The sequence below is a fragment of the Musa acuminata genome, chromosome BXJ2-6 (genome assembly GCF_036884655.1).
Source record: "Musa acuminata AAA Group cultivar baxijiao chromosome BXJ2-6, Cavendish_Baxijiao_AAA, whole genome shotgun sequence".
Classification (NCBI taxonomy): Eukaryota; Viridiplantae; Streptophyta; class Magnoliopsida; order Zingiberales; family Musaceae; genus Musa; species Musa acuminata.
In genome coordinates this window covers 41,453,983-41,468,444 of record NC_088343.1, presented here as the reverse complement: position 1 = coordinate 41,468,444, position 14,462 = coordinate 41,453,983, and the positions used below count along the sequence as shown (strand labels likewise).

At 40.3% G+C, this 14,462-nt stretch overlaps 6 protein-coding genes across 6 annotated transcripts; all 6 read right to left on the bottom strand.

Moving 5' to 3' along the window:
• Window positions 1-1,616: 1,616 nt before the first annotated feature.
• LOC135615649 (cytochrome P450 71D10-like) lies at window positions 1,617-2,508 on the bottom strand. The gene has a single exon (XM_065114454.1). It carries the CDS (start codon window positions 2,476-2,478, stop codon window positions 1,846-1,848), a length of 633 nt encoding a protein of 210 aa, XP_064970526.1. The 5' UTR covers window positions 2,479-2,508; the 3' UTR covers window positions 1,617-1,845.
• On the bottom strand, window positions 2,507-3,465 carry LOC135613988 (desmethyl-deoxy-podophyllotoxin synthase-like). The gene is made up of 2 exons (XM_065110984.1): window positions 2,616-3,465; window positions 2,507-2,526 (listed from the first exon to the last, which is right to left on the bottom strand). The coding sequence occupies exons 1-2, from the start codon at window positions 3,463-3,465 to the stop codon at window positions 2,507-2,509; spliced, it is 870 nt and encodes a 289-aa protein (XP_064967056.1).
• Window positions 3,466-6,957: 3,492 nt separating this feature from the next.
• On the bottom strand, window positions 6,958-7,850 carry LOC135615648 (cytochrome P450 71D10-like). Its single transcript, XM_065114453.1, has one exon. The coding sequence runs from the start codon at window positions 7,817-7,819 to the stop codon at window positions 7,187-7,189; it is 633 nt and encodes a 210-aa protein (XP_064970525.1). The 5' UTR covers window positions 7,820-7,850; the 3' UTR covers window positions 6,958-7,186.
• LOC135613987 (desmethyl-deoxy-podophyllotoxin synthase-like) lies at window positions 7,825-8,818 on the bottom strand. Its single transcript, XM_065110983.1, has 2 exons — window positions 7,911-8,818; window positions 7,825-7,867 (listed from the first exon to the last, which is right to left on the bottom strand). Exons 1-2 carry the CDS (start codon window positions 8,804-8,806, stop codon window positions 7,825-7,827), a joined length of 939 nt encoding a protein of 312 aa, XP_064967055.1. The 5' UTR covers window positions 8,807-8,818.
• Window positions 8,819-12,298: 3,480 nt separating this feature from the next.
• Window positions 12,299-13,191, bottom strand: LOC135615647 (cytochrome P450 71D10-like). The gene has a single exon (XM_065114452.1). The coding sequence runs from the start codon at window positions 13,158-13,160 to the stop codon at window positions 12,528-12,530; it is 633 nt and encodes a 210-aa protein (XP_064970524.1). The 5' UTR covers window positions 13,161-13,191; the 3' UTR covers window positions 12,299-12,527.
• LOC135613986 (desmethyl-deoxy-podophyllotoxin synthase-like) lies at window positions 13,166-14,159 on the bottom strand. The gene is made up of 2 exons (XM_065110982.1): window positions 13,252-14,159; window positions 13,166-13,208 (listed from the first exon to the last, which is right to left on the bottom strand). The coding sequence occupies exons 1-2, from the start codon at window positions 14,145-14,147 to the stop codon at window positions 13,166-13,168; spliced, it is 939 nt and encodes a 312-aa protein (XP_064967054.1). The 5' UTR covers window positions 14,148-14,159.
• Window positions 14,160-14,462: the final 303 nt, after the last annotated feature.

Genomic DNA, 14,462 nt, shown 5'->3' with positions numbered 1-14,462 from the left:
TAAGAAACATCAAGGACAGAGTGTGTTTTGTCATGTACTCATCACTATCTTCCAATTAACGTACAATAATATCCACTTATTAAATATTAGATTTTGATGATAAAATTAAGTGATGAATTTTATAATAAGAATTCATTATCTAATACGCCAAGATGTATCCAATTGGAAGCATTGGTTATCTTATTTCCCTCCTTGAATGAAGTAGTTAGGCTAGACTTTTATTGAATGTGCCTATTGTATATATTTGCATCAGAGTAATTATGTGTTGTGGTTATCATTATTGTTAGGTAATCATTTTATTTTGAATGATTTCGGGCACAACGATCCATTCTTTTATTTCTGATAAAGTTTCAGTTGAAGATAGAATTTCTTCTTGATTTTTGATAAATTCAATGACAGACCATGCTCTAGCATAATAGAACATCTATTTGCGAGTCCAAGATGTGACGGGAGGATAATTTAAAAGACTCATGATAATATATGTATTGCTATATATTGATAAGGATCTATATAATTAAGCATCGGGGAAAATTTTGGATGGCATTTGTACAATCATCGGTTGGATATGTAACATGATCGAAAGGTTATCGATCCTCACATCTCCTTTTAGTCATGTGATGAAAGATTATATATCTTCTTTCATCTTTATTTTGTCCATAAATTGATCGCCCATAGTGCTCTTGTGAAAAATAGAAAGAGAGGAGAAAGTGAGTATGGTTCTCTTTACAAAACGGTATCACTAGAGCTTTTGAATTTAATGATGGTACGCTCATGGATTAGATAAATATTTTTTAGCAGCATCAAAATGTACATATCGTAAATTTAAATATATTATTATTTAATTTCAGATTTTGTTATTTAAGTTTTTTACATAATAGTACAAGGATGGTTTTTATACTTGCTAACTATAGTTGTTAAATCAAATATCTTAGATCTACTTGTTAGCACCTTTTGCTCATGAAAATATGTTGTTTTCATTTACGATGCATGAATGATTTATTGATATTATCGATTTTCTTTTCTATCTAATCTATCTTATCGCCTGCTTTTGGGTGATATAAAATTTTATCATGTTTGATCAATGGACCACTATTGATAGGTTGCTGTTGACAACAGTATCATTGAGGACGGTGGCCTCCAATGGTCGACCTACGAGGCACGAGTAGCACTATTGTGACAATATTTGCTAGCAAAAAATAACGTCAACTGAATGCTGGAGGTCGCATGCAAGCAACGACCATGCCTTATGCAATGATCGTACAAAGGGACATTTAGGGTTTTATTAAAAAGGATGGTTTTACCCCTCATAAGATAATTCCAATCTATGTCATTATGTTTACATTTCAATTCTACCCTTTCATAAATTAAAAATTTCTTTTATATATCTTAGGTAAAAATTATAGTTTTCTCTTTCAAAAATTAAAAATTTTTAATTGATGTCCTCAATTATAAAATTGACTAGAAATACAGTTGGCAATAATATTTAATTATTCATAATATCTCTTAGTTTGGCTAGAGATACAGTTGACTAGAAAATAAGCCAAATCAGGATTTTGATGAAATTTTACGGTATTCAAGATATGCTTTTTCGTAACATTCATCCTTTGGCAATAATATTTAATTATTTCAAATATCAAAACGGTCATTTCATTATACTAAACAGCCACGTCACAAGAAAGAGCCTCCTACACTTTATCAACACTGTCTATATGAAGTGTAACAAATTTCTGTAACAATGCTGCTCCGATGAGGACGATAACGATGACGACGATACAAGTAAAGACTATTGGGTAGAAGTGCATACTTGAAGAAACGACTACGGTTGCATGTATTTTTGGGTAAAGGTCAAGTCATGGAGAAAGGAATACGAGGGATGGCACGTAGGCAGAGGTCCGACTTCCTCCGGCACGTAATCGAGAAGGTCTCGCTCATGTCCAACTCCTGGGGCATCCCTTCATTTCCCGATGGGAGCTCCCAATCAAAGTTGTAGAGAAGGCTAGCCAGGGAAAGCTCTATGCTCTTCAAACCAAATGACATCCCTGGGCATATCCTCCTGCCTGCCCCGAAAGGTAAGAACTCAAAGTTGGTTCCCTTGAAGTCGACCATGGAATTCCTCCTCTCGAATCTCTCTGGCTCAAACTCAGTGGGACTGTCCCAGTATCGAGGATCCCTTCCCAAGGCCCAAACGTTCACGAATACTCTCGTCTTCTCTGGTATCTGGTAACCAAGAACCTCGCACGTCTCCCGGCACTCTCGGGGGAGCAGCAGAGGAACAGGAGGGTGCAGCCTCAGAGTCTCCTTGATGACCAGTTTCAAGTAGTTCATTCCGTTGATGTCCTTCTCCGTCACCTTTCCCTTTTCTCCGACAGTCTCCCTCACCTCCTCTTGCAACTTCCGCATCACTCTTGGATTCCTCATCAGCTCCGACATGGCCCACTCCATTATTCCTGCGGAGGTCTCGCTGGCCCCACCGAGCATATCCTTTATTGCAAAAGGAATCCAGAAATTAGATTCTCGAAACTGCGACTGTAAGGAAAGATTAGGGTTTAAAAAAAAAAAGCATACCAGCATCATGGCTTTCATGTCCTCGTCTGCTAAGGGGAATGACAGGCTACCTTCAGCTTGAACTCTCAGCATGACATCGACCAAGGCCTCCTCCTCCTCCTCCTCCGGTTGCTCTGCGGACTTCCTTTCTCTGCGCTCTTGAATGATGCTATTCAGGATCGCGTCCATGTCACGGTGTAACATCTGCATCTTGAAAGTCGCGCCACTGAGAAGTTTAATTATCGGCCATGACGGGAATAAGTCCGCCAAACTGAAGCCTCCGGCAGCTTCCAGCGTTTGCATCACTATCCGTATGAACTCTTTCTGGTACTTGCACTTGCTGCCGATGACGGACCGGGAGCCTATGTCATTAGCCAACAGCACCAATTTCTTACTGAGGTTCACGGTGGAACCAGCGTTGGACAACAGGACTATCGACCGCACAAGATTAAGCACCTCCTCTTCCCGGATAAAGCGAAAAGATTGGACTCGCTTGGCACTCAATAGCTCCACGATGCTCATCTTGCGCAGCTCCCTCCAGTGGAATCCATACGAGGTAAAGCCGACGCCCCTGTCACCGTATGTGGCGGACTGGAGATTCAGGTTAGTGGGCCGAGAGGCGAAGCTGACGTCGTGAGTTTTCATGATCTCAGCAGCCGCTTCGGTAGATGAGACAACGAGGGTGGGGACCTCACCGAGCTTCAGGAGTATCACGGGGCCAAATTTCTTAGATAAGGCAGTGAGGGAACGATGCGGCAGGCCACCCAAGAGATGGTGCAAGCTGCCTATGATAGGGAGCTTAGATGGACCGGGAGGCAGTGTGGCACGAGCTCCGCCACCAGACCTGTTCTTCTTGAGTAGCAGCAGCGAAACGAGGAGGACGAGAAAGGAGAAGAGGGAGGAGGTGCTGGTGAGATCCATGGTTTAATTAGTTTTCTGGTGATGAGGCACCACAGGCCCGTACACCCTTCTTATACACACGACAGTTACGAGTTTCGCATGCAGCTTCCCGGTTCAGTAGTGACGGACGTTCCCGTATCATCACGATAGTTCATCTGGGTCAAAGTCTGGATTGTACAACAAACATAAACATGGGATCCCAACGGTGGCGGTCAAATTCGTCAGCCAATTTAAAATGAGAACAGACTATAAAATCTGATAAATAATTGTTATATATATATATATATATATATATATATTATTTTTTCTACAATCTCTGGCCACACCAACTTTCCGTTCGTTACTTGTTTGTTTCGGTCGCAAGCAAGCCGCCATGGACGTGTCCTACTCCGAGGGCATTCAGTATATTTTTGACCATGTTTCGGAACGCAATTGTTTCATTGGCCAAGGAAAATCTAACTTTGAAAGATGATCATGATATGGTTTGATTTGCAATTTTCATTCATAATCATCAATATTCTAAATCTGAAGTCCAAATAATAATAAAAACATTAGTTTAGTATCATTTCACGATGTTTTGGGACAGGTTCATTTGGGACAAAGCTTGTGCGGCATGCAAAATAAAAGTCCAAGGTGTAGTCTCTAACACTTAGAGATGCGTCCATGTTCAGAGGCCACCCGTTGTCTTATTTCTTTGAGCATGTCATAAGATGGATGTATGTGAAATTGACAGTGACACAATGATGAGTAAAGACATTAAGAAGATGGTGCAAGCCACCTTCGATAAAAGAGGTTAGATGGATCGGGTGTCAGTCTGGCACTAGCTCATTGACTAGAGCTTGTTATTCTTGTAAGTCGCAGAAGGAAGAGAAATAGGAGGGCGGAGAAAACGTAACCAAGTGTTGGTGTTGTATGGAACCGACGAGCAAGAGGCCACTCTTTTTTCTTTTTTTGATAGACATGACAGTGTTTTTTTTTTTATACATAATTTCTAGGTTAATTGGTGATGAATGACGTTACCGTATTATAATACAATGGCAGTGTTGGTGGGACATTAGACCGATTTCCTGAGAGATTTGAACATGTGCACGTCGAATTTGACCGTTTTGCTTGTTGATGATTGACGTGACCGTTTGGCATCTCAATCAAATCTCCGGTCATTGGCACTGTTGGTGGGATTGAAACAAACAATTAGCAAACCGAAAGTTTGCATAGCAGGGATCTTAGAAAAACAATATATATAGTAATTATTCATTGTCGCTTATTCTCATTCTATGCAGCAGTAGAATTTGACCGACATTTCGTTTTCCCCATGATTTGATTTTATAGATTATACCTTCGACTTTCCATAATGAATCAGTCACGATTGGATAACTAAACTAAATTAATGATCACAGTGATCGCGATGTTAGTGATATAATTATTTTTTAAGTAAAATAAGAGTACTGATTAAAAAAAACTCAAGATATGAATTTTTTTTTAAGGAAATCATCCTTAATAATATATTCATAAATAGAGATGAGAAACACAATAATAGTTGACGCAATACGAATTCCATCCAAACAAAAACTGCACTTATGGCCACATATATTGGCTCTCTCTTGGGCACATATGCGTGCCCCTAATCAAAATTCCTATACTGAATCAAACTCCTATACATCTATTCACATAACTTGCTTTCGGATGTCATGATGTTATAAGTCTTGATATTTCATGTGGTTGTGATAAATTGAATTTGAGTTATTAGGAGCGAGACTTCTCACGATCTCGACCACAATGCTTCCAAAGAATTATTATATAAACTATCAATCCATCTCATCAAAACATAAAGATTCAAATCCGTCACGACCTCTTTAAGCTGATCTACTATCCATCTATAGCTTCACGCAAGGATCTCCATTTTATTACTTCACCAAAGTTCTTGCTGGTGGTAGGTATCGCCTCCATTGGTGTTTTTAGATCCAACTAGAAGAACATGAATTTGAGGATCGATATGTTCCTACTTTGCCTATCTTATATGTCCGGAACATATTTTCCTTGCCTTAGTTACAAGTCAAAGAAAATTCCTTGCCTTACCTATCTTATGTGTCCGGAACATGTAGTTAGGCTAGACTTTTATTGAATGTGCCTATTGTATATATTTGCATCAGAGAAATTATGGGTTGTGGTTATCATTATTGTTAGGTAATCATTTTATTTTGAATGATTTCGGGCACAACGATCCATTCTTTTATTTCTGATAAAGTTTCAGTGGAAGATAGAATTTCTTCTTGATTTTTGATAAATTCAATGACAGACCATGCTCTAGCATAATAGAACATCTATTTGCGAGTCCAAGATGTGACGGGAGGATAATTTAAAAGACTCATGATAATATATGTATTGCTATATATTGATAAGGATCTATATAATTAAGCATCGGGGAAAATTTTGGATGGCATTTGTACAATCATCGGTTGGATATGTAACATGATCGAAAGGTTATCGATCCTCACATCTCCTTTTAGTCATGTGATGAAAGATTATATATCTTCTTTCATCTTTATTTTGTCCATAAATTGATCGCCCATAGTGCTCTTGTGAAAAATAGAAAGAGAGGAGAAAGTGAGTATGGTTCTCTTTACAAAACGGTATCACTAGAGCTTTTGAATTTAATGATGGTACGCTCATGGATTAGATAAATATTTTTTAGCAGCATCAAAATGTACATATCGTAAATTTAAATATATTATTATTTAATTTCAGATTTTGTTATTTAAGTTTTTTACATAATAGTACAAGGATGGTTTTTATACTTGCTAACTATAGTTGTTAAATCAAATATCTTAGATCTACTTGTTAGCACCTTTTGCTCATGAAAATATGTTGTTTTCATTTACGATGCATGAATGATTTATTGATATTATCGATTTTCTTTTCTATCTAATCTATCTTATCGCCTGCTTTTGGGTGATATAAAATTTTATCATGTTTGATCAATGGACCACTATTGATAGGTTGCTGTTGACAACAGTATCATTGAGGACGGTGGCCTCCAATGGTCGACCTACGAGGCACGAGTAGCACTATTGTGACAATATTTGCTAGCAAAAAATAACGTCAACTGAATGCTGGAGGTCGCATGCAAGCAACGACCATGCCTTATGCAATGATCGTACAAAGGGACATTTAGGGTTTTATTAAAAAGGATGGTTTTACCCCTCATAAGATAATTCCAATCTATGTCATTATGTTTACATTTCAATTCTACCCTTTCATAAATTAAAAATTTCTTTTATATATCTTAGGTAAAAATTATAGTTTTCTCTTTCAAAAATTAAAAATTTTTAATTGATGTCCTCAATTATAAAATTGACTAGAAATACAGTTGGCAATAATATTTAATTATTCATAATATCTCTTAGTTTGGCTAGAGATACAGTTGACTAGAAAATAAGCCAAATCAGGATTTTGATGAAATTTTACGGTATTCAAGATATGCTTTTTCGTAACATTCATCCTTTGGCAATAATATTTAATTATTTCAAATATCAAAACGGTCATTTCATTATACTAAACAGCCACGTCACAAGAAAGAGCCTCCTACACTTTATCAACACTGTCTATATGAAGTGTAACAAATTTCTGTAACAATGCTGCTCCGATGAGGACGATAACGATGACGACGATACAAGTAAAGACTATTGGGTAGAAGTGCATACTTGAAGAAACGACTACGGTTGCATGTATTTTTGGGTAAAGGTCAAGTCATGGAGAAAGGAATACGAGGGATGGCACGTAGGCAGAGGTCCGACTTCCTCCGGCACGTAATCGAGAAGGTCTCGCTCATGTCCAACTCCTGGGGCATCCCTTCATTTCCCGATGGGAGCTCCCAATCAAAGTTGTAGAGAAGGCTAGCCAGGGAAAGCTCTATGCTCTTCAAACCAAATGACATCCCTGGGCATATCCTCCTGCCTGCCCCGAAAGGTAAGAACTCAAAGTTGGTTCCCTTGAAGTCGACCATGGAATTCCTCCTCTCGAATCTCTCTGGCTCAAACTCAGTGGGACTGTCCCAGTATCGAGGATCCCTTCCCAAGGCCCAAACGTTCACGAATACTCTCGTCTTCTCTGGTATCTGGTAACCAAGAACCTCGCACGTCTCCCGGCACTCTCGGGGGAGCAGCAGAGGAACAGGAGGGTGCAGCCTCAGAGTCTCCTTGATGACCAGTTTCAAGTAGTTCATTCCGTTGATGTCCTTCTCCGTCACCTTTCCCTTTTCTCCGACAGTCTCCCTCACCTCCTCTTGCAACTTCCGCATCACTCTTGGATTCCTCATCAGCTCCGACATGGCCCACTCCATTATTCCTGCGGAGGTCTCGCTGGCCCCACCGAGCATATCCTTTATTGCAAAAGGAATCCAGAAATTAGATTCTCGAAACTGCGACTGTAAGGAAAGATTAGGGTTTAAAAAAAAAAAGCATACCAGCATCATGGCTTTCATGTCCTCGTCTGCTAAGGGGAATGACAGGCTACCTTCAGCTTGAACTCTCAGCATGACATCGACCAAGGCCTCCTCCTCCTCCTCCTCCGGTTGCTCTGCGGACTTCCTTTCTCTGCGCTCTTGAATGATGCTATTCAGGATCGCGTCCATGTCACGGTGTAACATCTGCATCTTGAAAGTCGCGCCACTGAGAAGTTTAATTATCGGCCATGACGGGAATAAGTCCGCCAAACTGAAGCCTCCGGCAGCTTCCAGCGTTTGCATCACTATCCGTATGAACTCTTTCTGGTACTTGCACTTGCTGCCGATGACGGACCGGGAGCCTATGTCATTAGCCAACAGCACCAATTTCTTACTGAGGTTCACGGTGGAACCAGCGTTGGACAACAGGACTATCGACCGCACAAGATTAAGCACCTCCTCTTCCCGGATAAAGCGAAAAGATTGGACTCGCTTGGCACTCAATAGCTCCACGATGCTCATCTTGCGCAGCTCCCTCCAGTGGAATCCATACGAGGTAAAGCCGACGCCCCTGTCACCGTATGTGGCGGACTGGAGATTCAGGTTAGTGGGCCGAGAGGCGAAGCTGACGTCGTGAGTTTTCATGATCTCAGCAGCCGCTTCGGTAGATGAGACAACGAGGGTGGGGACCTCACCGAGCTTCAGGAGTATCACGGGGCCAAATTTCTTAGATAAGGCAGTGAGGGAACGATGCGGCAGGCCACCCAAGAGATGGTGCAAGCTGCCTATGATAGGGAGCTTAGATGGACCGGGAGGCAGTGTGGCACGAGCTCCGCCACCAGACCTGTTCTTCTTGAGTAGCAGCAGCGAAACGAGGAGGACGAGAAAGGAGAAGAGGGAGGAGGTGCTGGTGAGATCCATGGTTTAATTAGTTTTCTGGTGATGAGGCACCACAGGCCCGTACACCCTTCTTATACACACGACAGTTACGAGTTTCGCATGCAGCTTCCCGGTTCAGTAGTGACGGACGTTCCCGTATCATCACGATAGTTCATCTGGGTCAAAGTCTGGATTGTACAACAAACATAAACATGGGATCCCAACGGTGGCGGTCAAATTCGTCAGCCAATTTAAAATGAGAACAGACTATAAAATCTGATAAATAATTGTTATATATATATATATATATATATATATATTATTTTTTCTACAATCTCTGGCCACACCAACTTTCCGTTCGTTACTTGTTTGTTTCGGTCGCAAGCAAGCCGCCATGGACGTGTCCTACTCCGAGGGCATTCAGTATATTTTTGACCATGTTTCGGAACGCAATTGTTTCATTGGCCAAGGAAAATCTAACTTTGAAAGATGATCATGATATGGTTTGATTTGCAATTTTCATTCATAATCATCAATATTCTAAATCTGAAGTCCAAATAATAATAAAAACATTAGTTTAGTATCATTTCACGATGTTTTGGGACAGGTTCATTTGGGACAAAGCTTGTGCGGCATGCAAAATAAAAGTCCAAGGTGTAGTCTCTAACACTTAGAGATGCGTCCATGTTCAGAGGCCACCCGTTGTCTTATTTCTTTGAGCATGTCATAAGATGGATGTATGTGAAATTGACAGTGACACAATGATGAGTAAAGACATTAAGAAGATGGTGCAAGCCACCTTCGATAAAAGAGGTTAGATGGATCGGGTGTCAGTCTGGCACTAGCTCATTGACTAGAGCTTGTTATTCTTGTAAGTCGCAGAAGGAAGAGAAATAGGAGGGCGGAGAAAACGTAACCAAGTGTTGGTGTTGTATGGAACCGACGAGCAAGAGGCCACTCTTTTTTCTTTTTTTGATAGACATGACAGTGTTTTTTTTTTTATACATAATTTCTAGGTTAATTGGTGATGAATGACGTTACCGTATTATAATACAATGGCAGTGTTGGTGGGACATTAGACCGATTTCCTGAGAGATTTGAACATGTGCACGTCGAATTTGACCGTTTTGCTTGTTGATGATTGACGTGACCGTTTGGCATCTCAATCAAATCTCCGGTCATTGGCACTGTTGGTGGGATTGAAACAAACAATTAGCAAACCGAAAGTTTGCATAGCAGGGATCTTAGAAAAACAATATATATAGTAATTATTCATTGTCGCTTATTCTCATTCTATGCAGCAGTAGAATTTGACCGACATTTCGTTTTCCCCATGATTTGATTTTATAGATTATACCTTCGACTTTCCATAATGAATCAGTCACGATTGGATAACTAAACTAAATTAATGATCACAGTGATCGCGATGTTAGTGATATAATTATTTTTTAAGTAAAATAAGAGTACTGATTAAAAAAAACTCAAGATATGAATTTTTTTTTAAGGAAATCATCCTTAATAATATATTCATAAATAGAGATGAGAAACACAATAATAGTTGACGCAATACGAATTCCATCCAAACAAAAACTGCACTTATGGCCACATATATTGGCTCTCTCTTGGGCACATATGCGTGCCCCTAATCAAAATTCCTATACTGAATCAAACTCCTATACATCTATTCACATAACTTGCTTTCGGATGTCATGATGTTATAAGTCTTGATATTTCATGTGGTTGTGATAAATTGAATTTGAGTTATTAGGAGCGAGACTTCTCACGATCTCGACCACAATGCTTCCAAAGAATTATTATATAAACTATCAATCCATCTCATCAAAACATAAAGATTCAAATCCGTCACGACCTCTTTAAGCTGATCTACTATCCATCTATAGCTTCACGCAAGGATCTCCATTTTATTACTTCACCAAAGTTCTTGCTGGTGGTAGGTATCGCCTCCATTGGTGTTTTTAGATCCAACTAGAAGAACATGAATTTGAGGATCGATATGTTCCTACTTTGCCTATCTTATATGTCCGGAACATATTTTCCTTGCCTTAGTTACAAGTCAAAGAAAATTCCTTGCCTTACCTATCTTATGTGTCCGGAACATGTAGTTAGGCTAGACTTTTATTGAATGTGCCTATTGTATATATTTGCATCAGAGAAATTATGGGTTGTGGTTATCATTATTGTTAGGTAATCATTTTATTTTGAATGATTTCGGGCACAACGATCCATTCTTTTATTTCTGATAAAGTTTCAGTGGAAGATAGAATTTCTTCTTGATTTTTGATAAATTCAATGACAGACCATGCTCTAGCATAATAGAACATCTATTTGCGAGTCCAAGATGTGACGGGAGGATAATTTAAAAGACTCATGATAATATATGTATTGCTATATATTGATAAGGATCTATATAATTAAGCATCGGGGAAAATTTTGGATGGCATTTGTACAATCATCGGTTGGATATGTAACATGATCGAAAGGTTATCGATCCTCACATCTCCTTTTAGTCATGTGATGAAAGATTATATATCTTCTTTCATCTTTATTTTGTCCATAAATTGATCGCCCATAGTGCTCTTGTGAAAAATAGAAAGAGAGGAGAAAGTGAGTATGGTTCTCTTTACAAAACGGTATCACTAGAGCTTTTGAATTTAATGATGGTACGCTCATGGATTAGATAAATATTTTTTAGCAGCATCAAAATGTACATATCGTAAATTTAAATATATTATTATTTAATTTCAGATTTTGTTATTTAAGTTTTTTACATAATAGTACAAGGATGGTTTTTATACTTGCTAACTATAGTTGTTAAATCAAATATCTTAGATCTACTTGTTAGCACCTTTTGCTCATGAAAATATGTTGTTTTCATTTACGATGCATGAATGATTTATTGATATTATCGATTTTCTTTTCTATCTAATCTATCTTATCGCCTGCTTTTGGGTGATATAAAATTTTATCATGTTTGATCAATGGACCACTATTGATAGGTTGCTGTTGACAACAGTATCATTGAGGACGGTGGCCTCCAATGGTCGACCTACGAGGCACGAGTAGCACTATTGTGACAATATTTGCTAGCAAAAAATAACGTCAACTGAATGCTGGAGGTCGCATGCAAGCAACGACCATGCCTTATGCAATGATCGTACAAAGGGACATTTAGGGTTTTATTAAAAAGGATGGTTTTACCCCTCATAAGATAATTCCAATCTATGTCATTATGTTTACATTTCAATTCTACCCTTTCATAAATTAAAAATTTCTTTTATATATCTTAGGTAAAAATTATAGTTTTCTCTTTCAAAAATTAAAAATTTTTAATTGATGTCCTCAATTATAAAATTGACTAGAAATACAGTTGGCAATAATATTTAATTATTCATAATATCTCTTAGTTTGGCTAGAGATACAGTTGACTAGAAAATAAGCCAAATCAGGATTTTGATGAAATTTTACGGTATTCAAGATATGCTTTTTCGTAACATTCATCCTTTGGCAATAATATTTAATTATTTCAAATATCAAAACGGTCATTTCATTATACTAAACAGCCACGTCACAAGAAAGAGCCTCCTACACTTTATCAACACTGTCTATATGAAGTGTAACAAATTTCTGTAACAATGCTGCTCCGATGAGGACGATAACGATGACGACGATACAAGTAAAGACTATTGGGTAGAAGTGCATACTTGAAGAAACGACTACGGTTGCATGTATTTTTGGGTAAAGGTCAAGTCATGGAGAAAGGAATACGAGGGATGGCACGTAGGCAGAGGTCCGACTTCCTCCGGCACGTAATCGAGAAGGTCTCGCTCATGTCCAACTCCTGGGGCATCCCTTCATTTCCCGATGGGAGCTCCCAATCAAAGTTGTAGAGAAGGCTAGCCAGGGAAAGCTCTATGCTCTTCAAACCAAATGACATCCCTGGGCATATCCTCCTGCCTGCCCCGAAAGGTAAGAACTCAAAGTTGGTTCCCTTGAAGTCGACCATGGAATTCCTCCTCTCGAATCTCTCTGGCTCAAACTCAGTGGGACTGTCCCAGTATCGAGGATCCCTTCCCAAGGCCCAAACGTTCACGAATACTCTCGTCTTCTCTGGTATCTGGTAACCAAGAACCTCGCACGTCTCCCGGCACTCTCGGGGGAGCAGCAGAGGAACAGGAGGGTGCAGCCTCAGAGTCTCCTTGATGACCAGTTTCAAGTAGTTCATTCCGTTGATGTCCTTCTCCGTCACCTTTCCCTTTTCTCCGACAGTCTCCCTCACCTCCTCTTGCAACTTCCGCATCACTCTTGGATTCCTCATCAGCTCCGACATGGCCCACTCCATTATTCCTGCGGAGGTCTCGCTGGCCCCACCGAGCATATCCTTTATTGCAAAAGGAATCCAGAAATTAGATTCTCGAAACTGCGACTGTAAGGAAAGATTAGGGTTTAAAAAAAAAAAGCATACCAGCATCATGGCTTTCATGTCCTCGTCTGCTAAGGGGAATGACAGGCTACCTTCAGCTTGAACTCTCAGCATGACATCGACCAAGGCCTCCTCCTCCTCCTCCTCCGGTTGCTCTGCGGACTTCCTTTCTCTGCGCTCTTGAATGATGCTATTCAGGATCGCGTCCATGTCACGGTGTAACATCTGCATCTTGAAAGTCGCGCCACTGAGAAGTTTAATTATCGGCCATGACGGGAATAAGTCCGCCAAACTGAAGCCTCCGGCAGCTTCCAGCGTTTGCATCACTATCCGTATGAACTCTTTCTGGTACTTGCACTTGCTGCCGATGACGGACCGGGAGCCTATGTCATTAGCCAACAGCACCAATTTCTTACTGAGGTTCACGGTGGAACCAGCGTTGGACAACAGGACTATCGACCGCACAAGATTAAGCACCTCCTCTTCCCGGATAAAGCGAAAAGATTGGACTCGCTTGGCACTCAATAGCTCCACGATGCTCATCTTGCGCAGCTCCCTCCAGTGGAATCCATACGAGGTAAAGCCGACGCCCCTGTCACCGTATGTGGCGGACTGGAGATTCAGGTTAGTGGGCCGAGAGGCGAAGCTGACGTCGTGAGTTTTCATGATCTCAGCAGCCGCTTCGGTAGATGAGACAACGAGGGTGGGGACCTCACCGAGCTTCAGGAGTATCACGGGGCCAAATTTCTTAGATAAGGCAGTGAGGGAACGATGCGGCAGGCCACCCAAGAGATGGTGCAAGCTGCCTATGATAGGGAGCTTAGATGGACCGGGAGGCAGTGTGGCACGAGCTCCGCCACCAGACCTGTTCTTCTTGAGTAGCAGCAGCGAAACGAGGAGGACGAGAAAGGAGAAGAGGGAGGAGGTGCTGGTGAGATCCATGGTTTAATTAGTTTTCTGGTGATGAGGCACCACAGGCCCGTACACCCTTCTTATACACACGACAGTTACGAGTTTCGCATGCAGCTTCCCGGTTCAGTAGTGACGGACGTTCCCGTATCATCACGATAGTTCATCTGGGTCAAAGTCTGGATTGTACAACAAACATAAACATGGGATCCCAACGGTGGCGGTCAAATTCGTCAGCCAATTTAAAATGAGAACAGACTATAAAATCTGATAAATAATTGTTATATATATATATATATATATATATTATTTTTTCTACAATCTCTGGCCACACCAACTTTCCGTTCG